Source organism: Scyliorhinus torazame, chromosome 4, assembly GCF_047496885.1.
Source record: "Scyliorhinus torazame isolate Kashiwa2021f chromosome 4, sScyTor2.1, whole genome shotgun sequence".
NCBI lineage: Eukaryota > Metazoa > Chordata > Chondrichthyes > Carcharhiniformes > Scyliorhinidae > Scyliorhinus > Scyliorhinus torazame.
Window position 1 is genome coordinate 199,836,752 of NC_092710.1, and position 26,530 is coordinate 199,863,281.

Here is a 26,530-nt window from a genome sequence, read left to right on the forward strand (position 1 = left end):
TAAGTACAATATAATAGTGGTTTACCACACACTTGCCAATAAATTGGGGATTTGACAAAGTGGCCACCTGTTCAGCATTTGGTTTTCCCGATAGAGGCTCCACTGGTAGTAGGAAATACATTATACCGTTTAGAGGAAGTATAAATTACTGCACTGCCTTACGATGGAAGACTGTTCCCACAAACCGGAACCTATATTTGCTCAATGTGGAGTGCACACTTTCTGCCTGTAAAGACACATTTGACTTAAATCCAGAGAGCTGAGATGCGGGCTAGTGCCAAGACTTAGGCACTGCCAAAGTGTGCAGAGGGCTGTTTCTGGCGAACAAACCAGAGAAATCGAGGTGATTAAGATGATCATTTTAACCGTCTGTACTCAACAATTACGAACACATCTGGAATATTTTCAGAATTTTGCTTAAAAAAGGAGCGGGCTTTTTGGAGATGGAAAGAGGTCAAAAATGATGCTGAGAATGGAAGTAGCTGAATTGAATCATTTCTCGTGAGAGAAAACTGGTTTTGCAAGATCCGATCGTTATTTCGCCTCCCCTTTCACAACCACTCCATCCCCCCCTGCAAGCCAAATCATCCGCTGTGGGCCGCTTGCCCCATGTTCGCCCTGAGCTGTTTCGCAGTTTGCTGGCGTGGCCATGGCTGCTGTGGGCTGTGTTGTGCTCCTGATTCCCATGCTCCTGGCCCTGGCAGCTGCAGCCCTGTTGTGCTGGGTGTTTAAGCCGAGGGAGCCAAGGAAGACAGCGGCTCCTCCCTGCATTAGCGGCTGGATTCCCTGGATCAGGGCTTCTATCCGCTTCGGGAAAGCACCACTTGAATTTATCAAGCAAGCCAGAACAGAGGTAAAAATGCAAGCATTGCCATGAAAACAGAATCTATCCATTAACCCGTGAGCAACAATTCTATTCTTCACAGTGCTGTCAGGATAGACCTGCACGTCTCTGAGGAGGCAAGGTTGCTTCTCGATATAAAACCGAGTGAGCCGACAAATTGTAATATCATTTAAGATGCATCACGGTCACAAAAAAACACAGCGTCATGTTTGCAAGTAGGTTGTACTTTTCTGCCTCGGACGTCCCTCTGCCGATTCAGCTGATAATTGCATTGCTTGGTGGGGAAGTGATTTATTGATCAGGAAGTTCCCAGCTGTTTTACTTTACGTACTGAATAAACTGCTCTCAGCGTGAGTGGCATTTTGCAAACTGTCATTGACCCCAGTTCTCGAGTGAGGTAAGAGTCGGGGTGAAACAAAAACAGGAAATGCTGGAAAATCTTGGCAGGTCTGACAACATCTGTGGAGAGAGGAGAGCTGACGTTTCGAGTCTGGATGGCTCTTCATCAAAGCTAAAGAGGACTGGGAATAGGATGAGATTTATACTGTTGTGGGGAGGGGTGGGGTGCAGCAGTAAGGGCTGGATAGAGTGCCAGCCATAGGTGGAAACTGGGAAGAGATTGACAAAGGTGTTGTGGACAAAAAGACAAAGGGAATGTAAATGATGGTGGCCAAGACACACTGCTTACCTTTGATCTGCCATCAACACATTCTGACCTCTTAATGTGCCCTTCTTAGCCTTGACCACGACCATTGCCCTTACTTCCACACTCCCCACCCCCCCCCCCCCCGCCACAACAGTATGAAGCTCACCCTATTTCCAGTTCTCTTCGCTTTGATGAAAAGCCAACCAGATTCAAAATGTTAGCTCTCTTCTCTCTCCACAGATGCTGTCAGACCTGCTGAGATTTTCCAGCGTTTACTGTTTTTTTTTGTTTCAGATTCCAGCATCAACAGTAATTTGCTTTCATCTAAGAGTAGTGTGTGTGTGTGTGTGTTGGGGGGGAGGGGTAGATTGGGTTGAAAGAGGACATGATTTTGGCATAGATTAAATTCTGCATGCAAGAAACTTGGCCTGTCCTTAAATGTTGTCAAAACAAAACTCATACCTGGTCAGCCAAATATTCCATCTCACATAAAACATTGAAGGAGGGACTCTGGAATATATTGAGCACTTCCCATACCTTGGCAGCCACCTTCCTTAAAAGGCCACCATTGATGAGAAGATCCAACCCACTATCAGCTGGGCCAGTTCAGCCTTTCACAAACTATGGCAGCGAGTGTTTGAAAGAAAAGGCAAGTCAACCAATGTCTTAGTGTTCAGGGCAGTTGTTGTCACTACACTCTTGTACTGCAGTGAGACCTGGACTGCGTATCGGTGATACGCAAGAGCGCTAGAGAAATTCCTTCAACAATGCCTCCGTTGCACCCTCTGGATGAACAGGCTCTTGTGACCTTCTTGAAGCCACCTCCACAATTATGCAGGAAAAACACCTGCTAAATTAATGTTGATGAATTGTCCACTGTGTTCACATTGCTGAAGATTGCCTTCCCCACCAGGTTCTGTTTTCTCAACTGTTAAATGGCCAATGTTCCAGGGGAGGACAAAGAAGATGCTTCAAAGTGTTTCCTGGATGTGTTTGGGACTTTTGCTTTCTTGTGATGCGACTGCGCACTATAAGTTTGACTGTACTGTAGATACAAAGGGACTACGTCATTCAATAAGAAAATGTTACAAAGGTTCTTGGTACTACTGGCAGATCTTGGTTGGATGTCTTGCATAGGAAACCCAATGGTGATGGCAGATTCCAGCATCCAGTAATTTGCTTTTATCTAAGAGTTGTATGTGTGTGTGTGGGGTGGAGGGGGGCAGGGGAGTGGTAAGTGTAAGTATAAATGGATCATTTTTCTGGTTGGCAAGATGTAACGGGTGTTGTGCCAGGGATCAGTGCTCAATGTTACACAACTACATAAATAAATTGGATTAAGGGGCCAAAGTTATAGAACATACAGTGCAGAAGGAGGCAATTCGGCCCATCAAGTCTGCACCGACCCACTTAAGACCTCACTTCCACCCTATCCCCGTAACCCAATAACCCCTCCTAACCTTTTTGGCCACTAAAGGCAATTTATCATGGCCAATTCATCTAAACTGCACGTCTTTGGACTGTGGGAGGAAACCGGAGCACCGGGAGGAAACCTACGCAGACACGGGGAGAACGTGCAGACTCCGCACAGATAGTGACCCAGCGGGGAATCGAACCTGGGACCCTGGTGCTGTCAAGCCACAGTGCTAGCCCCTTGTGCTACCGTGCTGCCCATGGTTGCTGAATTTGTTGATAGGTAGGAAAGTAAGTTGTGAAGCGGACATAAGGAGGCTACAAAGGGATATTCAGTGAGTGGGAAAAGATCTGGCAAATGGAGAATAATGTGGGGAAAATGTAAATTTATCCCTGTTGACAGGAAGAATAAAAAAAAAAGCATTTTATCTAAATGGTGAGAGATTGCAGAGGTCTGAGATGCAGAGGGATTTGGGTGTGTTAGTACATTAATCGCAAAAAGGTACTGTGTATGTATAGCAAGTAATAAGGAATGCTAATACAATGATATAATTTATTGCGAGGAAATTGATTATAGAAGTAAGGAAATAAATAAAATCAAATTAATGCGAATGCTGGAATCTGAAACAAAACCAGAAAATATTGGACAATCTCAGCAGATCTCACAGCATCTGTGGAGAGAAAAGGGAGCTAATGTTTCAAGCCTGGATGATTCTTTGTCAAAGCTGAAGTAAGGAAGTTATGCTGCAGTTATACAGGGCATTGGTGAGACCACTTGTGGAGTACTATGTACAGTATAGGTCTCCTTATGTAAAGAAGAAATGCATTAGAAGCAGTTAAGAGAACGTTTACTGGACTAATAGCTGGAATGGGCAGGTTTTCTTATGAGCAAAGGTTGAACAGGCTAGGTTTATCCCCGCTGGAGTTTAGAAGAGTAAGCAATGACTTGATTGAATCATACTGAGGGGCCTTGACAGGGCGGATATGGAGAGGATGTTTCTCCTTGTGTGAGGATCTAGAACGTGGAGTAAATATTTAAAAATAAGAGGTTGCCCATTTAAGGCAGTGATGAGGAGCAATGTTTTCTCTCAGAGGGCTGTGAATCTTTGGAACTCTTTTCCTCAAAAGACAGTGGAAGCAGAGTCTTTCAATATTTCAAAAGCAAAGTTAGATAGATTCTTGATAAACAAGGGATTGTGAACTGAGGTTACAATCAGATCAGCCTTGATCTTATTGAATGATGGAGCTGTTCCTGTGCTGTACTTTTCTTTGTTCTTTAAGATTTTAGTTTAGACGGGCAGCATGGTCGGCGCAGGCTTGGAGGGCCGAAGGGCCTGTTCCTGTGCTGTACTTTTCTTTGTTCTCTTTGTTCTTTGCAACTGAGTTGTTTACTCCTGCTCCTAGTTTGTATGTTTTTAGTTTGTATCTGCCCAGAATTCTAACAGCTGTTTCCTTTTTTACCTACTGTAAATATGGCAGTCAGTGAGGTTGCCCTCCTTTCTTTGGCTATCTGGGTCACTGGCTGTGCGGAGTCTGCACGTTCTCCCCGTGTCTGCGTGGGTTTCCTCCCACAGTCCAAAGACGTACAGGTTAGGTGGATTGGCCTTGCTAACTTACCCTTGGTAACCAAAAAGGTTAAGAGGGGTTATTGGGTTACGGGGATAGGGTGGAAGTGAGGGCTTAAGTGGGTCGGTGCAGACTCGATGGGCTGAATGGCCTCCTTCTGCACTGTATGTTCTATGTACTGTTCTATCTATATTATATTGCTCAGAGTCGCCAGGTATCAAATGATTCTACCACAAGGTTCAACCGGCTATCAATCAAAGAGCCAAACACCAGTTAGTTAGTTCAAGATCAAGGGTACTTTATTTACACACACAATTAGTCATGCAACATAAACACTACTAGTTAAACTACACCTATCGACTATGGCAACCTGTACTTAACTTCAGGCACCCGGCTTAGGTCAGAGGAACGGTGGCCGTTGTTCGATTCTGGGTCTATCGGGTCTGTAGAAGTAACTGCTGCTCAGCTAGGCTCATCCGTCTGGTAGCGGGCGTTGAACTTGACCTTGCTTCTGGTGGTGCTGCACTTGGAAGCAGACGTTGCCGGAGCGCCAGGTCCAACAGAGGCTGAACACATGGTGGTCTCTCTTTTTATCCTTGGGGGTTTTCGCGCTCTTTTGGGCGGTCCTTCAGTTTGGACCCCACTAATTGGGCAATTCCTGATCACTGTGTTCAATTCGAACCAATAAAGGGCGGGTGCCTTGATGGCTGGGTGCGTCCTAAGCGGTCATTGACCCTGTTGTTTACGCTTCTCGAGTACAGGGAGTGGCGCCAAAATGTCTGGGGTTGTATCGGTCGCTCAAGTATCAGTCCTTTGTCTGGCGGAGATGGGACATCAAATGCTAATCGGTTGGGGGTTTCGATACCGTCTGGATTCCTCACTCGCAAATATGCATTCAGGCTCTGAGCCTGCCTGAATCTCGTATTGTCCATTTTCCCCGCTATTTTACGACCTTCCCTGTTCCTGGTTGTGAGTGGCCATCCCCGATGGCTACACAGCACAGGGCCCTGGGTTTGGTACAGCATGGACTCCGACATCACAAGCAGATATTCGAGAGTCAAAATTCGCTCAGTCTCAAACACTGTTCTGCCCAATGAAGCAGACACTGAGATAAACTTACCATGTAGGTCAGCTTAGGAGCGGCAATGGGGTCTCACTGCAGTATCAAGACGAGGATCATGTTTTGAAATCACCAGAATTCTAGTGTTTGAACTGGTCCTTGTACATGGGCAGTGTCAGCAGGAGCGGGGGAAGGAGGAGGAGCATTCCCATGGCAGCAATGGTGAGGGAAGGATGAGGTGCATTCCAATGTCAGCAGTGGTGAGGGAAGGATGAAGTGCATTTCATATGTTTGTTCCTCTGGGACACAACCTCTAACGTCCTCTCTAAGTAACCATTTATTGTTGCCCCTGCCCCCCAATGAGCACCTGAAATTCACCCACACTGGTGAGTGAGACATTTCTGTTCTGCTGCACTTTGTTGGCCGAGGATTAATGAGCCCAGTAGCTTTGAAAAAACTAAGTTCAGTTTTCAGGTATAGCTAAGAAACTATTGGAAAATATACATTTAATAATATTTAGTTGTTCGTCATTGTGGAAGAGGTACTGGAAAAGAGTAATTGTAGTAATTGGTCAGTCGACCCCAATCTGCACATCAGAAAATGAGACCAGGATGATAATAGCAGTCGGGGCACTTCTGACCTCGTAATAAATAAATAAAAATGGCATGGGTTTAAAACAAAGTAATGAAATATAAACTCTGTTAGCTACCAGGAGTGAGATAGAAGGATATATGGTCCTCTTAACAGGAGAAGTGGCGCGAAAATTGAAGTTGGTATCCCATCCTTTTCATATCATGTAATTAATTCAGGAACATTTGTTGGAAAGTATGAATTACATAGTCATTGGCTCGGCGTTTTCAGTAAAGGTAATGGTAAAGCTATCAGGGCTCATTGTTATTAAAGACAGCAGCTTCCAGTTCACATATGCAGTTCAATGCAGAAATCAGGATGTTTCTGTCCAAATTGCATTGATCCTCCAGAGGTTTTGCTAAAATAATACCTTGGCAAGAGAATCGTGTAAGAGTGTAAAGTTGTTGTACTTACCCACTGAATACTGACTAAAGTCCCTGGAAATAAATATGACTTATCTATCCTAGAGCAAATGTATATCTAATGCCTTAATGGGCAATTTTAATCTTATTGGCAAAAGTAGCCTTAAGAATGAGTTCATAAAATGTCTTCGGGACAGTTTTGTTGCCACCCCCCATACTCCTTTACAGTTCATAGATGACATGACACACAAACTACACAAGACTAACAGTATTCACTTAAGGATTCTTTATTTGTACTAATATGTCACTGATGCACGATCAATGACCACTAAAGCGAAGTTGTAGTCCAACTGAAGGCTTTAATAAGCTAGATGTTTCCCCCAGCAGCTCAGGTACAGAATGAAGGCTGCTGGGGCGGCATGGGCTCTTATACCCCGCCTATCAGGGCGGAGCTGCCATACAGCTTGACCAATAGGAAGCATACAATTTCTACCAATGGTGTTCCATCATTACCAGGTACCGTAATACCTCGACTACCACATTCACCCCCTGTTAAAAAAGAGTCCGGCGTGGGGGGTGGCCTGATACAACAAACATGGCAACGTGGTAGAATTAGTTATGGAGGTACCGTAATACCACCGTACAGCGTTTTGTAACTATTTACAATTCTAGTAACTATTTACAATTTATGATTTAAATTTAGAATTTAAAATGAAGCTATCAGTCGATCGGGGGCCCTGGTCATCCTCTGTGATCGTCAGAGCTTCGGTGGTGACTCCGGTGGAGGCTCAGGCGTCTGTGTCTCCGGGAGCATAGCCCCGATCTCTCTGGCAGCTTCGACACCCCTAGACGGCGCTGATGGGGAAAACGGTTGACCTGGGAAGGGAGCGCCTGCGGGACGCGTCGGTGGGTGGGGGGGCCTAGATGGGGCCAGCGGAAGGACCAATCCTCCTGTAAGGTGCCCTGGTGGAGGGGAGGGTGGGACTGGTGGCTGGGGTGTGCGTGGGGCTCCGGCGGGCGCCAGGTCTCGTTTTGAGACCGTATCTTGTCGGCCGTCGGGGTACGCCACTGGGGGTTAGCATAGAGAAGATGGACCCTCTCGACCAACGGGTCCGACTTATGTGCCCGTACTTGTTTTCGGAGCAGGATGGGTCCGGGAGCTGCCAGCCAGATCGGGAGCGAGGTCCCAGAGGAGGACTTCCTGGGGAAGACAAGGAGGCGTTCGTGAGGTGTCTGGTTGGTTCGTTTAGCTTCCCGGGATGATTCAAGATCTCGTAGTTGTAGATGGAGAGTTTGATCCTGCACCGCCAGATCTTATCGTTCTTTATCTTGCCCCGCTGTGCATTATCGAACATGAAAGCAACCGACCGTTGGTCAGTGAGGAGAGTGAATCACCTGCCGGCCAGGTAATGCCTCCAATGTCCTATGGCCTGGGCCTCCTTTTCGACTGAGGAGTTGCGGATTTCGGAAGCATGGAGGGTATGTGAGAAGAAGGCCACGGGCCTGCCCGCTTGGTTGAGGGTGGCCACCAGAGCTACGTCAGACGCGTTGCTCTCGACCTGGAAAGGGAGGGACTTGTCGATGGCGTGCATCGTGGCCTTTGCAATGTCCGTTTTGATGCGGCTGAAGGCCTGGCAGGCCTCTATCGACAGGGGAAAAGCTGTAGATTGGATCAGGGGACGGGCCTTGTCCGCATAGTTGGGGACCCACTGGGCGTAGTAACTGAAAAACCCTAGGCGGCGCTTCAGGGCCTTGGAGCAGTGAGGGAGGGGGAACTCCATAAGCGGGCGCATGCGTTCAGGGTCGGGGCCTATAACTCCATTTCGCACTATGTAGCAGAGGATGGCGAGACGGTCGGTGTTAAACACGCATTTATCCTTGTTGTATGTCAGGTTAAGGATCTTTGCGGTTTGGAGGAATTTTCGGAGGTTGGTGTTGTGGTCCTGCTGGTCATGGCCGCAGATGGTGACATTATCGAGATACAGGAATGTTGCCCGTAAACCGTACGGTCCACCTCGTGCTGGAAGACCGAGACCCCGTTGGTGACACCGAAGGGAACCCTTAAGAAGTGATAGAGCCGCCCGTCTACCTCGAAGGCAGTGTATTTGCGGTCACTAGTGCGGATGGGGAGCTGGTGGTAGGCGGACTTGAGATCCACCGTGGAGAAGACCTTGTAATGCGCGATCCTGTTCACCAGGTCGGGTATACGGGGGAGAGGGTACGCGTCCAGCTGCATAAATCTGTTGATGGTCTGACTGTAGTCGATGACCATCCTATGCTTCTCCCCGGTCTTTACCACCACTACTTGAGCTCTCCAGGGACTGTTGCTAGCTTCAATGACTCCTTCCCTCAGTAGCCTTTGGACCCCTGACCTAATAAAGATCCGATCCTGGGCACTGTACCGTCTGCTCCTGATGGCGACGGGTTTGCAATCCGGGGTGAGGTTCGCAAACAGGGAAGGCGGGTCGACCTTAAGGGTCGCGAGGCCGCAGACAGTGAGGGGGGGTATAGGGCCGCCAAATTTGAAAGTTAGACTTTGGAGATTACACTGGAAGTCTAAACCTAGGAGTGTGGCCGCGCAGAGGTGGGGAAGGACGTAGAACCGGTAATTTTCCCTGGACTGTGAGGTTTGTTACACAGAACCCCTTTATCTCTTCTGAGTGTGAACCGGAGGCCAGGGAGATTTTTTGATTAAGGGGTGGACGAGGAGAGAACAGAGCCTCACCGTGTAGGGGTGTATGAGGCTCTCCGTGCTCCCAGAGTCGATTAGGCAGGACGTCTCGTGCCCGTTGATAAATACAGTCATTGTAGCAATTGAGAGTGTTCGAGGCCGGGACTGATCCAGAGTCACCGAGGTCAATTGCAGCAGTTGAGTGTTCTCTTCGGGCAGTGCGTGGTCAGCCGAGCTGGGGTCCTGGGGTCCATCCAAGATGGCGGCTCCCATTGGTCGCATATGGCTGGGGGTGCACAAAATGGCGGCGCCATCCATCTAATGTGGCGTCCGCGGGACAAGATGGCGGCGCCCGGGGGCCGCCCGTGGCCCTGGAGTAGGAAGATGGCGGTGCCCACTGGCCGCACGGAGACCGTGGAGAGGTTTGGGGTGGCGGTCCGCATTCGCCGCCGGAGACCGCGGCAACCGCACGGGCCTGGCATACCACCACAAAATGGCCCGCGACTCACCCTGGAGCGACCATGGAGCTTCCCCCAACTCAGCATTCCCGGGTGTGGAGCCCAGGCTAGGAACGAGGCCCTAAACTATTGAATGAGACGCCATCCCCCGGCAATGAACAAATTGCCATTTCAAACCCAAGATGCCGCATGCATTTCTTGGAGGACTTGTATCTGAGAAACCAACCCTATCACTGCTCTGTGAGACTGGCGGGTGCCCCAAAATTGCACCCCATTCCAGGAACACCAGAAGGCCCCACTGGCGGCCCCGATGGCCCCTGGGAGTGGCTGGGAGACTTGGTCCCATGTACACATTGACTTTGCTGGTCCATTTCAGGGGGCCACATTCCTGATAGTAGTAGACGTAAGGACGGCCCCGTAGCACCTAGCCTCTAATGGGCTAGCCGAACGAGCGGTACAAACATTCAAGAAAGCCATAAGGAAGATGACCTCGGGGTCGTGGGAAATGCGGTTTGAAAGCTTGCTTTTCAGTTATCGTACGATGCCTCACGTACAACTGGCATCGCACCAGTAGAGTTACTCATGGGGCGCCAACTCCGGACGCGTCTCAGCCTCGTCCTCCCTGAAGTCGGGGCATGGTTCCGTCAGCAGTAGAGGCAGATGCTCACCGCCACCCACAAGCTCGAACCTTCACAACAGGTGACGCGATTTACGTGAGGAACTTTGGGCCCGGAGCCACATGGATCCCTGGGACAGTCCTCCACATGATGGGGCCAGTCTCCTACGCGGTCCAGCTGCAGGGGGCAGAGACACACCGCCACCTGGACCACTTCCGACGATGCGACCAGGAACCATTGGCACATGGCCCGGAGGCCCCTCGCAGGATCTGGACGCTGTCTCCCGGAAGGCCAAGGAGGAGCCCCGAGACCAGAGAGGAACCTGAGGACCCCACCCGCGTATTCTGCCTCCTGTTGACCGTCAAGGCGCCGGGAGGCCTGTGGCACACGTGGACCCGGCCAGCGACGGCGTGGACAGCGAGTACGAGCACCACTTGTACGAGCAGCCGTACCGGCTGGACCATGCCAGCTGCGATGTTCTTCGCAGAAGAGGCGGGTCACCGGTACGCCACACATCTCCAAGACCGGCTGTACCTCCCCTGGAACTCCGCCCACAACCCAAGCGGCCACGGGATCCTCAGCCTGACAACATGGACATTTCTCTAGACTTGGGGGTGGGGGTGGGTGCGGCCCCCTACAGGGACAGAGCTGTATAGCATCCGCCTTCCCTCCTACACCTGAGTATGAGCTACTCAGGTGACTATTCAGGAGCTCCCGACAGAATATAAACCCTGACCTGGAAGCACTTTGGGGAAGGAATCCTCGGAGAATGGAGAGGAGTGATTATTGTGACTAGTGTGGAATAAAGTGAGTTGCACCCTATCAGCCTGGCCTCTCGTGGACTCTTTGCCTCCATCTACAACACTCTATCTTTAATCGAATAAGCTTTATATAGAAACTGCCCCCCCCCCACTAGATTCAAGCACAAGGAGAAACATAATCTCAGCATATATCTTTGCAAGTTCCCTCAAAATCTTATATGTTCAACAAGATCTTCTCATTCCTCCAAACTCCAAAAAGTAAGGACCCAATGTGGTAAACCACTGTTGCACCTGTATTAGGTGTTGTACGGTAAGACCTGTACTACAGGTTCGCCGGTAGTCCCTGCCTGCTGGCTCCACCCAGGAGGCGGGGTATAAATATGCGTGTCCTCCAGCCAGCAGCCATTTCGCCAGCTGCTGTGGGAGGCCACACATCTGAAAGCAATAAAGTCTCAGTTGGATTCAACTATCGTCTTTGTCCAATTGATCGTGCCTCAATTTATTGCTATCAGTTTCTAAGGATGGACCTCCGTATCAAACCGGATCGCCTGCAGCTGGATCCGCACTCAAGCGACGTCAGAAAGGACTTCCAACACTGGCTAGCTTGCTTCGAGGCGTATATCAACGTGGCACCAACCCCTGTTCCAGAGGCTCAGAAGATTCAGATTTTATATTCCAGGTTGAGCTCCAAAGTCTTTCCGTTAATCCAGGACACGCCGAATTACGCCAAAGCCATGACTCGACTCAAGGACAACTACGCACAGAAAACGAACACACTCTTCGCCAGGCACGTACTCGCCATTTGCTTTCAACTCCCTGGTGAGTCCATAGAAGACTTCTGGCGGGCCCTAATCCCACTAGTCCGGGACTGTGACTGTCAGGCCGTTACGGCCACGGAACACTCAGACCTCCTTATGCGGGACGCTTTTGTGACTGGAATTGGGTCAGATCTCAGACGCCAGCGGCTCCTAGAAGGGGCCACGCGCGACCTCGCAGAGATTAAAACGCTAGCGCTCTCCATGACAGTTGCCCTGCGCAACGTCCAGTCCTACACTCCCAGCCGCTCGGCCCACCCCTCCTACGCTTCGTGGACCCCACAGACAGCCACCCGAGCAGGGCCCCTGTCCACCCAATATGCCTGCGCTGCACGCCAGCCAGCGAACCCCGGGAGGCCCCGATTCTATTTTTGCGGCCAACAGAAGCACCCGCGCCAATGCTGTCCAGCCCGCGCTACCCTTTGTAAAGCCTGCGGGAAGAAAGGCCACTTTGTCGCGGTGTGCCAGGCCCGCTCAGTAACCGCTATCGCCCCCACCCCCCCTCGGTCGTGGACAATGCGCGCCGCCATCCCCCCCCTCAGACCACGTGCGGCCAGTGGGCACCGCCATCTTCCCCTCTGCGCAACACGTGCGTTTCATGGGCACCGCCATCTTGTTCCACCCCGTAACGTGCGTTCCATGGGCGCCGCCATTTTGTAACCCTCAAGATCTTTGGGCGCTGCCATCTTGTCTACCCCTCAGCACATGGGCACCACCAGCGTTCCAGGACCTGTGCTCACCAGCCGCCCCATTACCGATGACCAACCAAGACTCGCCTCCATGTCAATCGACCAGTGTCGTCCGCATCACCTGACCAACGCATCCACCAGCGTGAAAGTCGACAGACATGTAACCTCCTGCCTGCTGGTCTCGGGGAGCACCAAAAGCTTCATACACCCGGATACAGTAAGGCGCTGCTACCTCACGATACACCCCGCCAACCAAAAAATCTCCCTGGCCTCCGGATCCCATTGCATAGCGATCCGGTGGTACTGTACGGTCATGCTCACGGTCCAGGGCGTAGAATTCACCGGCTTCCGCCTCTACTTCCTCCCTAACCTCTGCGCTGTACTAATCCTCGGCCTGGACTTCCAGTATAACCTCCAGAGCCTAACCCTGAAATTCGGCGGGCCCTTAACACCCCTTACTGTGTGCGGCCTCGCGACCCTAAAGGTCGACCCACCTTCCCTCTTTGCCAACCTAACTCCAGATTGCAAACCCGTCGCCACCAGGACCACCCAGGACAAGACCTTCATCAGGTCCGAAGTCCAGCGGCTGCTTCGGGAAGGCATCATGGAGGCCAGCAACAGCCCCTGGAGAGCTCAAGTGGTAGTGGTTAAAACTGGGGAGAAACACCGAATGGTCGTGGATTACAGCCAGACCATCAACCGGTACGCGCAGCTCGACGCGTACCCCCTCCCACGCATATTTGACATGGTTAACCAGATTGCACAGTACCGGGTCGTCTCAACGGTAGACCTGAAATCCGCTTACCACCAGCTCCCCATCCGTAAATCGGACCGGCCATACACCGCCTTCGAGGCAGATGGCCACCTAAACCACTTCCTTAGGGTCCCCTTCGGCATCACAAATGGGGTCTTCCAAAGGGAGATGGACCGAATGGTCGACCGGTACGGGTTGCGGGCCACCTTTCCGTACCAAGACAACGTCACCATCTGTGGCCATGGTCAACAGGACCACGATGCCAACCTCGCTAAATTTCTCCACACCGCTACTCTACTAAACCTCACTTACAACAAGGAGAAGTGCATGTTCAGCACGAACCGCTTAACCATCCTCGGCTATGTGGTCCAGAACTGGGTTCTGGGGCCCGATCCCGACCGCATGTGCCCCCTCATGGAGCTCCCCCTCCCCCACTGCCTCAAACGCTGCATGGAGTTCTTTTCGTACTACGCTCAGTGGGTCCCAAACTATGTGGACAAGGCCCGCCCCCTCATACAGTCCACCCAGTTTCCCCTGATGACCGAGGCCCAACAGGCCTTCATCCGGATCAGAGCTGATATTGCCAAAGCCACAATGCATGCTGTAGATGAGACACTGCCCTTCCAAGTAGAAAGCGACGCATCAGACGTCGCCCTCAATCAGGCAGGCAGGCCCGTGGCATTCTTCTCCCGCACTCTTCATGCCTCAGTAATTCGGCACTCATCCGTCGAAAAGGAGGCCCAAGCTATCGTTGAAGCTGTGAAGCATTGGAGGCATCACCTGGCCAGCAGGAGATTCACTCCCCTCACTGACCAACGGTCGGTAGCCTTCATGTTCAACAACACACAGCTGGGCAAGATCAAAAATGATAAAATCTTGCGGTGGAGAATCGAGCTCTCCACCTATAATTATGAGATTATCATAGAATCATTGAATTTACAGTGCAGCAGGAGGCCATTCGGCCCATCGAGTCTGCACCGGCTCTTGGAACGAGCACCCTACCCAAGGTCAACAGCTCCACCCTATCCCCATACCCCAGTAACCCCACCCAATACTAAGGGCAATTTTGGTCACTATGGGCAATTTATCATGGCCAAGCCACTTAACCTGCACATCTTTGGCCTGTGGGAGGAAACCGGAGCACCGGGAGGAAACCCACGCACACACGGGGAGGATGTGCAGACTCCTCACAGACAGTGACCCACGCCGGAATCGAACCTGGGACCCTGGAGCTGTGAAGCAATTGTGCTATCCACAATGCTACCGTGCTACACGGTTGTACCACTTCATGAAGGCACAAAATTTGCCCTACTCCGTCGAGGAAGTAATGACAATCACCAGGGACTGCCAGGTCTGTGCGGAGTGCAAGCCGCACTTCTAACGGCCGGACCGCGCGCCCCTGGTGAAGGCCTCCCGCCCCTTTGAACGCCTCAGCATGAACTTCAAAGGCCCCCTCCCCTCCACCGACCGTCACACATATTTCCTCAGTGTGATCGACGAATGCTCCAGTTTCCCCTTTGCCATCCTATGCCCCGACATGACGTCTGCCACCGTCATTGAAGCCCTCAACACAATCTTCACTCTGTTCAGTTTCCCTGCCTACATCCACAGTAACAGGGGATCCTCATTCATGAGCTATGAGCTGCGTCAGTTCCTGCTCAGCAGGGGTATCGTCTCCAGCAGAACGACAAGCTATAACCCCCGGGGAAACGGACAGGTAGAAAGGGAGAATGGGACGGTATGGAGGGCCGTCCAGCTGGCCCTATGGTCCAGAAACCTCCCTGTCTCCCGCTGGCAGGAGGCCCTCCCTGATGCACTCCACTCCATTCACTCATTACTCTGCACTGCCACTAACAATACACCCCATGAACGTCTTTTTGCCTTCCCCAGGAAATCCACATCCGGGGCGTCACTCCCGACTTGGCTCACATCTCCGGGAACCGTGCTTCTCCATAAGCACGTCCGACTCCACAAGGCGGACCCGTTGGTGGAGAGGGTGCACTAGCTCCACCCTCAGTACGCCTATGTGGTGTTCCCCGACGGCTGCCAGGATACTGTCTCCCTCAGGGACCTGGCACCAGCAGGTTTCACCCCCACACCACCCCGTTCGCCCCCGGCGCCACCCTCCCCTCCCCGTCACTCACAATAGCACCCCCCCCCCCCCAGGACCGTCCGTCCCCCCTCTGCCCACGCCCGACGATGAAGAGGATTTCGGCACACTCCCGGAGTCACCTTCGACCAGATCAGCACCAACATCGCCGACACCACTGCGTCGCTTCTAGAGGAACATCAAGGCCCCGGACCGGCTAAACCTCTGACAGGTCCACCGGACATCAAAGGACATTTCTTTACTCAAATCTTGTAAATATTAACTCACTGTTGTACATAGTTATCCACCCCCCCCCCCCCCCCCCACCCCCCGCTGGACTCAATTTTTAACAGGGGGTGAATGTGGTAAACCACTGTTGAACCTGTATTAGATGTTGTACAGTAGGACCTGTACTCCAGGTTCGCCGGTAGTCCCTGCCTGCTGGCTCCCGCCCAGGAGGCGGGGTATAAATATGCGTGTCCTCCAGCTAGCAGCCATTTCGCCAGCTGCTGTGGGAGGCCACACATCTGATAGCAATAAAGCCTCAGTTGGATTCAATTATCGTCTTTGTCCAATTGACCGTGCCTCACCCAACCTGCCCAACCTTTCCTCATAGGACAACCGTCAATCCCAGGAATCAACCTATGGAACATTCCCTGAACTCCGTCCAATGCAAGCATATCCTTCCTTAAGTAAGGAGTCCATAACTAAATGCAGTATTCTCGATGTGGTCTCACCAATGCTGTGTACAGTTGTAACAAACTTTTATATTCCACCCCCCTTATAATAAAGGCCTAAATATCACTGGCAATGGGCTTCTCTTCCTACTCCTGCACCATTACCTCTGGCTTCTCCCAAGGATCTATCCTTTGTCCCTACTATTTCCTAACAACATTCTGCCTCTCAGCGACATCATCCACACAACATTAATTTTCACAGACACACTGACAGCTCTGAGTTCTACCTCACCACCTGCTATTGTAACGCCTCCACTGTTGTTAAGTTATCTTACATCGAGTACTGGATGAGCAGAAATTTCTTCCTGTTGGAAGATAATGGGAAGGCTGAGGCCATTGTTTTTGGCCTTGCTCCAAAGTCAGCTCCCTAGCTATCCCCCTCCCTGACCAATTTTGGTGTCATATTTGATGAGCTTCTGATCACATATTAATGTCACCAGTAAAACTGTCTTTTCCACCTCTGTAACACAATCTGACTTTGCCCCTGTCCCAATGCATCTGCAGATAACCTCATTCATGTCTGTGGGATTCATGGGCAAGGATCAAAGAGGATGAATCATGAATTGAGCAAGAACATTCTTGCACTTACTGAGTTAGCTGCCAAAGCCCTAAAAACACTTTCATGGAATCCCAACAGTGCAGAAGGAGGCCATTTGGCCCACCAAGCCTGTACTGACCCTCCGAAGGAGCATCCCATATAGGCCCACTCCCCATCCCTGTAACCCCACCCAACCTGAACAACCATGGACACTAAGGAGCAATTTAGCATGCCCAATCCATCTAACGTACACATCTTTGGAATGTGGGAGGAAACCGGAGCACCCAGGGGAGTTCATAGATTATCATAGAATTTACAGTGCAGAAGGAAGCCATTCGGCCCATCGAGTCTGCACCGGCTCTTGGAAAGAGCACCCCACCCAAGGTCAACACCTCCACCCTATCCCCATAACCCAGTAACCCCACCCGACACTAAGGGCAATTTTGGACACTAAGGGCAATTTATCATGGCCAATCCACCTAACCTGCATATCTTTGGACTGTGGGAGGAAACCGGAGCATCCGGAGGAAACCCACGCACACACGGGGAGGATGTGCAGACTCCGCACAGACAGTGGCCCAAGCTGGAATCGCACCTGGGATCCTGGAGCTGTGAAGCAATTGTGCTATCCACAATGCTACTGTGCTGCCCAGATGATGGTTGATATTAATTCTAATTGTATATTCTCAGGGATAAGATAAACTTCTCAGATTGTGCTCATTCACTCTGTGACATTTTTTTACAAAATTTTGTCATTTGTAGCATGGTGCGGTTTTTACCGTGGTAGCTTCTGGAAAGAGACTCACCTTTATTACTGAAGAGGAAGATTTTGAGATATTCTTTAAATCTAAAAATGTTGACTTTCAAGAAGCAGTACAAGAAGCTGTTTGGCATACTGGTAAGACATACAATGGAAAATGTAATTTAATGTAAATACAGTTTGAGATCATTCTAACCTTAATGTGTCTTCCACCATTTTATTAGTTTATGTCTCCTTTAACTATGCTCACTGCTTCATACCTTATAACCAGTTACTAACCCACTTCACAATGTTGTACCCAATTCTATGTGCATTCATCTTTGCTCCTAAGTGATTGTGTGGTGCTTAATCAAATGTTTTCTGAAGTCCATCAAGACAACATCATGGCATTTTTATCTATCTCCTTAAAAATATTCAGCTCCATTAGTTAAAATAACCTCCCATTTAACACTTCTTTGCATCTGTGTAAACTTTTCTTGCGACTATACTTGCCTTATTTGTTGACCAGATACAAATAGAACTTTTACCCTTTTGGGGTATGTACTGGAAAACCTATGCAAGACTTTCCTGTATTAGTCACTATTTTTTGACCAGGAACAAAGTTTACTTTGTGTGAAATTACACATCATTTTATGATGCTAAATGCATTTTAGATGTCTGAAGGGGCACCATGATGGAGCAGTGAGTAGCACTGCTGCCTCACGGCGCCGAGGTCCCAGGTTCGATCCCGGCTCTGGGTCACTGTACATGTGGAGTTTGCACATTCTTCCCATGTTTGCGTGGGTTTCACCCCCACAACCCAAAGATGTGCAGGATAGGTGGATTGACCACACTAAGTTGCCCCTTAATTGGAAAAAATGAATTGGGTACTCTAAATTTAAAAAATAAATTTTTTTTTTAGATGTCTGACTAATCCAATTGGTTGTTGAAGTCGCAGTTGTTGGATCGTACGATGGAAACCATGATAGTTTAATCCATTTGGCGAGATAATGAGTCCAGTGCAAATATGTAAATTAATCTGCATGACAAAACCTATTCCAAGGGTAAAAACCTCTGGCTTAAAGTCACTGTCCCAGGGATCTGCATGAGGATATTAACAATGTTAAAGGTATCAAGATTAAATATTGCATTTCCTATGTTTACAAATCTATATTATACAATTTTAGAAACATAGAAAATTGGAGCAGGAGGAAGTCATTCAGCCCTTCGAGCCTGCTCTGCCATTCATTATGATCATGGTTGGTCATCCTACTCAATAACCTGTTCCCGCTTTGCCCCCATATTCATTGCTCACTTTAGCTCCAAGATCTATGTCTAATTCTTCTTGAAAATATACAATGTTTTGCCCTTAACTGCTTCCTGTGGGAACCAATTCCACAGGCTCGCCACTCTCTGGGTGAAGAAACTGTCATGATATCCACATTAACATATCATGGTGCAATCACACACACACACTGATGGACAGGTAGTTGGACCAACCAACACACACGCAACATCACAGCCAATCACCAGTGAGAGCACACGCACTATAAAACAGGGAACACCACAGTTCCCGCTCATTCTACCAGGAGTTAGCTCAGAGCACAGAGCTCACAGTGTGCCACTCAGACATACACCATGTGCTGAGTGCCTCTCTAAGATAGTGCTAGGGCTGGGTCCATAGGTTAGCTGGTGAAGTACGAACCACAGCCAGAAGTTAATAGTTATTATTGTACAGAATAATAAAACAGAGTTGTACCATCTACAACGTGTTGGTTCGTTTGTGTATCAGAACACCCAACACGACATGATACCAGGACTGGAAACTCGCCAGCCACTGTGAGACCCACTTGCACCTCTTCATAGAACATAGAACATTACAGCGCAGTACAGGCCCTTCGGCCCTCAATGTTGCGCCGACCTGTGAAACCACTCTCAAGCCCATCTACACTATTCCCTTATTGTCCATAATAGAACATAGAAACCCGCAATCCAGCGCCATGGAAACCATCAGCCCGCCGCAGCCACTCCGGATCGCTGGAAATCTTGGCGTCAACTGGAAGCTGTTTAAACAGCGCTTCCAACTCTTCCTAGAAGCCACAGACAGGGAGAATGCATCGGACACCAGGAAGATCGCCCTTCACGGCGAGGCAACACGCCATCCACATCTACAATTCCCTGGCATTCGCGGAAGGCGAGGACAAGACGAAGTACAAGATGGTCCTTCTAAAATTTGAGGAACACTTCAGCGTCGAAGTTAATGAGAGCTTCGAGAGGTACCTCTTCCAGTAGCGCCTGCAGGGTAAGGATGACCCTTTTCAATCTTATTTGACACACCTCCGTATCCTCGCGCAGTCCTGCGGCTATGAGGCCACCTCCGACTCCATGATTCGGGAACAGATAGTTTTTAGGGTCACCTCGGACACCCTATGCCAGCAGCTCCTAAAAATAAAGCGCCTCACCCTAGCGACTGCCATCGAGACCTGCGTCCTACACGAAAACACGACCAGCCGGTACTCCCAATTCCAGGCGGCCGAATCGGCACAGCAGGGGTCCTACGAGGCCGAGCGGGTCCAGTCGATCAAGTTCCTCTCGTCCCGCGGCCCGGACGGGGGTGGCCATTTCGCGCGCTTTCCGAGGCCTCTCGCGCTTGTACGCGCCAAAAGAGGGGACGTCGACGCAGAGGGACAGGATGCGCAGGCGCGCTCTACGCAGGACTGCACCGCACATACGCGGTGGCGCAACAAACGCCATGACGTCACGACGTGCGGCAATTGTGGATCCACACACTTAAAGCGGCAATGTCTGGCCAAAGCGCGACAATGCCTCCGCTGTGGCAGGTCGCTGCCTGCGTCGAGCAGCTCAACCTGCCAACTCTCTGCAATTCCGCCAGCCTCGCAGGGACGTGCGGGCCATTCAGCCCCCATACACCGAGTCATACCCTGACGACGTGCAGACCGGTGATACTGACGACCGGGAACCCTTCCGCGTTGCGGTAATAAACAAGAACCGGATGTCCCCAAGTCGGACCCACCAGCCGATGCCAGTGCACAGCATTAATTCGGGTGATGAATGGTCAACCGATAACCAATCACATTCCACTTAGACACTGGTGCCTCCGCCAATCTCATTGCATGGTCAGCCTTCCACACCTTGAAGGTTAAACCACCGATTCTGACATCCCACTGTTAGCTGGTTGATTATAACGGAAACGTTATCCCGGCCATGGGATCCTGCCAGCTCGAGGTTACACACAATGCATACACAGCCACACTGTCTTTTGAGATAGTTGGATCATCGCAGGACACCCTGCTAGGCGCACAGGCGTGGAAGGTTCTCCACCTCGTTCAGCGGGTACACACTCTGTCTCCAGAAGGCACGTCCGATTTCCCGGATGCAGACTTTAGAGCGCAGCTCTACTCGTTCCTCGCCCACAACCAGGAGGTTTTCGAGGGCATGGGCACACTGCCCTACACTTACAGAATACGGCTCAAACCGGACGCCACCCCGGTCATTCAAGCACCTTGTAGAGTCCTAGCACCACTCAAAGACTGACTCAAGCAGCAGCTGCAGGATCTCCAGGACCAAGGAGTGCTTTCCCGGGTCACGGAGCCCACGCCATGGGTCAGCTCCATGGTGTGCGTTAAAAAGCCCTCCGGCGAGCTCCGGATCTGCATCGACCCGAAAGACCTGAACAACAACATCATGAGGGAATACTACCCCATACCCAAACAGGAAGAAATCATGAGCGAAATGGCCCGGGCTAAAATTTTCACAAAGCTTGATGCCTCAAAGGGTTTTCGGCAGATTCAACAGGATCAGTCCAGCGGGAAGCTGTGCATTTTCAACACTCCCTTTGGCAGATACTGCTACAACAGAATGCCGTTTGGCATCATCTTGGCATCCGAGGTATTTCACAGAATCGTGGAACAGATGATGGAGGGCATCGAAGGGGTGCACGTCTATGTTGACGACGTCATCATCTGGTCCACCACACCACAGGAACACATCAGTCGTCTCCAGCATGTCTTTGCGCGGATACGGGAACACGGCCTGCGCCTCAACCGAGCCAAGTGTTCTTTCGCCAAACTGAGCTAAAGCTTCTGGGGGACCACATATCCCGGTCAGGGGTGCGTCCGGATGCAGACAAGGGGAGTGCCATTACAGCCATGCCGCAGCTGGCAGACAAGAAGGCAGTGCTACGCTTTCTAGGCATGGTCATCTTCCTGGGGAAGTTCATTCCCAACCTTGCCTCCCACACAACGGCTCTTCGCCACCTAGTAAAAAAGTCCACGGAGTTCCAGTGGCTGCCCGCACACCAGAAGGAATGAGAGGAGCTCAAAGTTACACGACTACGTGTATCGTCTCCCCCAGTTAACCGTGGAAACCGACCATCGCCCCCTGGTCAGCATCATACATAAGGACCTGAACGAGATTACCCCTCGCCTCCAGCGCATCCTACTCAAGCTCCGGAGGTACGACTTCCATCGGGTCTACACCCCGGGAAAGGACCTCATCATTGCGGATGCCCTATCCAGAGCAGTGAGCACACCGCCCGACTCGGAGGGGTTCATCTGTCAGGTCGAAGCGCAGGTGGCCTTCACATCGGCAAGTCTGCCAGCTGATGATTCAAGTCTGGCCCGTATTCGCCGGGAGACTGCGGCTGACCCCGTTCTACAACGTGTGATGCGCCACATGACGGGAGGGTGGCTCAAAGGACAGTACCCACAATTCTACAATGTCCGGGACGACTTGGCCGTCATTGACGGTGTCCTCCTAAAGCTGGACCGGATTGTGATTCCACACAGCATGCACAAGCTGGTCCTCGACCAACTACATGAAGGCCATCTGGGGGTTGAGAAGTGCAGACGGAGGGCCCGAGAAGCTGTATACTGGCCGGGCATCAGCGATGACATTGCCAACATCGTGCTCAACTGCCCCACCTGCCAAAGGTTTCAGCCGGCACAGCCCCCTGAGACGTTTCAGCCCCATGAGTTGGTGACGTCCCCCTGGGCGTAGGTGGGTGTGGACCTTTTTCATGCGCTTGGCAGGGACTACGCATCATCATAGATTACTTTTCGAATTATCCAGAGGTCATACGCCTGCACGATTTGACATTGTACGCTGTCATCAGGGCCTGCAAAGACACCTTCGCTCGCCATGGCATTCCGCTTACTGTCATGTCGGACAATGGGCCCTGTTTTGCAAGACAAGAATGGTCTTCTTTTGCTGCTTTGTATGGCTTCACACACGTGACGTCCAGCCCTCTGCATCCCCAGTCAAATGGCAAGGCGGAAAAGGGCGTTCACATCGTCAAGTGGCTCCTCTGCAAGGCTGCTGATGCCGGATCGGATTTCTGCTTAGCCCTGCTGGTCTATCGCTCGGCCCCACTAGCCTCTCACCAGCCCAGCTGTTGATGGGTCGCGCCCTCAGGAACACTGTGCCATCCATTCTGGTCCCTACACCCAACTATGCTCCAGTACTGCAAAGGATGCGACAGCAGCGTGCTCAGCAGAAGATGGCACATGACAATCGGGCAACTGATCTTCCTGCCCTGGCGCCTGGAGACAACGTCCGCATCCACCTACCAGAGGGTGGCTGGTCGACAACTGCCGAAGTTCTCCATCGCGTGGCTCCCCGCTCGTTCCTGGTTCGCATGCCTGATGGCTCCATTCGCCGGCGTAATCGCCGGGCTCTTCGGCTGCTTCCGCACTCGCTACGTGATCATGCACTGGTGCCACGCCCTCCTGTTGTTCCTGATGTCGACTTCGTGGCGCTTCCTGCCACCATGACCACTCCTCTGTCGCCTGTGGCCAGGCCCATTCCTCAGCCGGTGGATCCTGACCCACCCTTGAGGAGGTCAACCCGAATTCGTCGCCCACCTACTAGGCTGGACTTATGAGCATGTTTGAACATTGAACTCACTGACGTATTATACCACAATGTTAATATGTTTCTCTTTTTGTCATTACAGGAGTTCGTTTTGATGCTTGATGTTTACACGTGTTTTGTTTATGGTACAACCTCGTTGCTATGTTGCACCTGACACCTTCCTATGTATATAGTTTAGCCTCATGTACATGTTGTAGATATTGCACACACACATTCAGCTGCACTCAGTACACATCTATATTTATTACCACGTAGGCACATATTCTTGTAAAAAAAGGGGGGATGTCATGATATTCAGATAAACATCATGGTGCAAACATACATACACACTGATGGACAGATCAACGGACCAATCAATACACACACAACATCACAGCCAATCACAGGCAAGAGCATACACACTATAAAATGGGGAACACGACACTTCCCGCTCATTCCAGCAGGAGACAGCTCAGGGCACAGAGCTCACAGCAAGCCACTCAGACATTCACCATGTGCTGAGTGCTTCTCCAAGATAGTGTTAGGGCTGGGTCCACAGGTTAGAGGGTAATGAACGAACCACAGTAACCAGTTTACAAATGTTGTTATTGTTAGTAATAAAACTGAGTTGTACCATCCGCAACCGTGTTGGTTTGTCTATGAAGCAGAGCACCCAACACGACACCGTCAACATCAAATAGGAAAAAAATAATATTTACACTTTGGACATAGAGGGAGTCCATGGCACTCACAGTCAATGTTGTGTGCGACCTCACTTCACTTGCCCTTGCATTATGTGCATAATCACTTCAGTCACACCAGTAGTAAAAAACTGCGGACAGAAATCAGTGGAATGTAGCAACCATGCGTGTGGGCAACAGTCAACAAAATGTCTCGTGGCTGCATATGGCCCCCCGGGTTGTAGGTTTCTCAGTCCTGCCCCATGATAACAATGTAATAGAAACTGTTGCACATTTAAGTTTGTCATTGAAATTTGACATTGATTTTCTTTCTCTCTTTTCAGAGTCCGCTCCATTTAGTAGGAACCCAACAGCCACTGGGTCCTTGCAGAGTCGAATATAAATGCGGATGGCCATTATTTACTGCAAATCTAACCATTGTCCTCAAAAATTGATTTGATTGATATTTTTCTTTCCTGTACAATGTAGAAGCAATAACCAGGATAGGATTCTCCAGTCACCCAGCCATGTGTTTCCCAGCAGTGCACGGTGTCATGGGAATGTCACTTTAAGAAATGCTTGTCTTCTCAAATGGCTGCAGTGATGTCAGCTCAGGTACAGAATGAGAGTTTTGGAAGCGAACATAGAGAATTCCTAAAAGGTATTACTCTAGATTTAATAAATAGCATTACCGGAGAAATTGAGGTATGTACCATTGCTCTACTATAACTGAAGGGGGGTGGTTCTGAGATGAGACCCCTTAAAACCGGATAGTTAGGGTAACATTAGAATGGTTCTACATAAGTTAGTTTATTGGGGATTAAGACTAATCATAGAAAGTATACCCAGTAATCATTATTAACCATTAAACATGTATTCTTAGAACATAGCAGTAACAAGCATTTAGTGGCTGCAATGGATGATGGGATTTAAGCTAGCTAACCTGACCACATTCCGAAGACAGACAGAATCAGACAGAAATAATGTGGTCAGCAATAACACAGCCAGCTCAATAAGCAGTTCTTACCAGTAGCTTGAACATCCTGTGCTCAGACAGACCATGGTACAAGCAGGAACCAACCGAGATAAGAGAAATGGGAGTAGGGGAGAGTACGAGATAATGGATACAGGGGTCCTGAAAAACAACAGATGGCCAGGGAACAGGATGGGGCTAAATCATGAGCTGATCACGCAGTCACCAAACTGCCTGAAGTAAAATTCATTGGTCAAATAGAATCGGCAGCTACAAGGATTGGATCAAGTCCAACTGGGGTGGGCTACTCATTTTTGGAAATTGTATAACTGTTGGACCTAGAGCAATGTAAAGCAGAGTGGTTTTGACGTTTATCCAAATCACTCTTCCTCGTACATTGACGAAGCTTGGAAAATAAAGCGTCTTAACCAGAGTTGCTGTCTCCATGGGTCTTTGTGTTTAACTGAGCCATAACTAAGGGGGAGGATCCCCAAGTAAATGCCAGCTCAATACTCAGTCTCTGAAAATGCTCCAACAATAACAATGATGCAGAGCTCCTGCAGGTATTATGGACAGGAGCATCCACAAGTGAAAGAAATAACTTAAACCCTGCAGAAAACATCACACAGTCAGAAAGAGATCAAAAACCTTCCAATACAGTTGGTGTGAGATATTTATCAATTATGTAGGCAAGTTACCAAGTTACACTCCATGAGGAAACTACATCAACTTTAGCTCATTAGCACCTCAGTCCATTTTCTCACTACTTTGTAATAATGTTGTGCTTAACAGCACAACAGAAGTAAGTTTTTCTGGGAAACTGGTTTCAGAAAATGGCCTCAAATGCAATATTTTTCTTGTCTGCTATGACTTCTCTTTTGGATTTAATACAATTGACCTCTTCCAATGCCTCTTCTCTTCTACTACATGGTCCATCTCAGTTGGACTGTCTTTTTTGTTCCACATCTACCTGTCCAAACGTAGCCAGAGCATCTCCACAAATAGCTTAACCAGTTTTTGCACAACCACCTTTGAGGTTCCGTGAGACTTTATCGTTAGGCTTCTCTTCCTCATCTATATGGTGGCTTTTGACACATGTCCGATATTGTTCTAAGTGTGACAGTATTACCTTCGGTTCACCACTGATAGGTGCAAATGCAATGACCCAGATCTTTCATTAATGGTGAGACTAATTTATTTAATGCTGCTCCGAGTAGGCATGAAGTCTGATTCCTGAGCATAGCCGTTTAAATCAGTAAAAATCTCAGAACAATCTCACATCCCCAGCTCTACTATCTGACCCCTCCCCCCAAACCCCCAGCATCATGCATCCTCCCCCCAACACCACCCCCTGCACCACTCAATTTCCCCCCCTTTGCTCTGTTCAAATCTCTCCCAGCACGACCCACAACATCTTCAGCTGGCAACTCCAGATCCTTTATTCCACTGAAGTCCGAGAAGAGCTGAGGGTGACAGATAGTGGCAGTTGTGAACAGAGCCAGGGATGCTGAGGGTGGGAGCTTCTCGAATTAAAAGTTGAATTAAGGGGAACAATGTAAGCACTTCAAAACAGTTAAAGGCACTTGCGCTTATAAACAGCTGAGAACACTGGCTAGC

The 26,530-nt window shown here is 49.9% G+C and overlaps 1 protein-coding gene across 1 annotated transcript; it reads left to right on the top strand.

The window, feature by feature from the left end:
* The first annotated feature begins 600 nt into the window (after positions 1–600).
* On the top strand, positions 601–25,330 carry cyp39a1 (cytochrome P450, family 39, subfamily A, polypeptide 1). The gene is made up of 3 exons (XM_072500716.1): positions 601–853; positions 17,413–17,548; positions 24,285–25,330. Exons 1-3 carry the CDS (start codon positions 650–652, stop codon positions 24,341–24,343), a joined length of 399 nt encoding a protein of 132 aa, XP_072356817.1. The 5' UTR covers positions 601–649; the 3' UTR covers positions 24,344–25,330.
* The last annotated feature ends 1,200 nt before the right edge of the window (positions 25,331–26,530 follow it).

Bases quoted from the DNA above. Each gene is read 5' to 3' on its own strand.
- cyp39a1 (XM_072500716.1), top strand. From the start codon at position 650: ATGGCTGCTGTGGGCTGTGTTGTGCTCCTGATTCCCATGCTCCTGGCC. The intron at 854-17,412 runs GTAAAAATGCAA...TGTCATTTGTAG, and splicing joins TCAAGCAAGCCAGAACAGAG to CATGGTGCGGTTTTTACCGT. The intron at 17,549-24,284 runs GTAAGACATACA...CTCTCTTTTCAG, and splicing joins AGAAGCTGTTTGGCATACTG to AGTCCGCTCCATTTAGTAGG.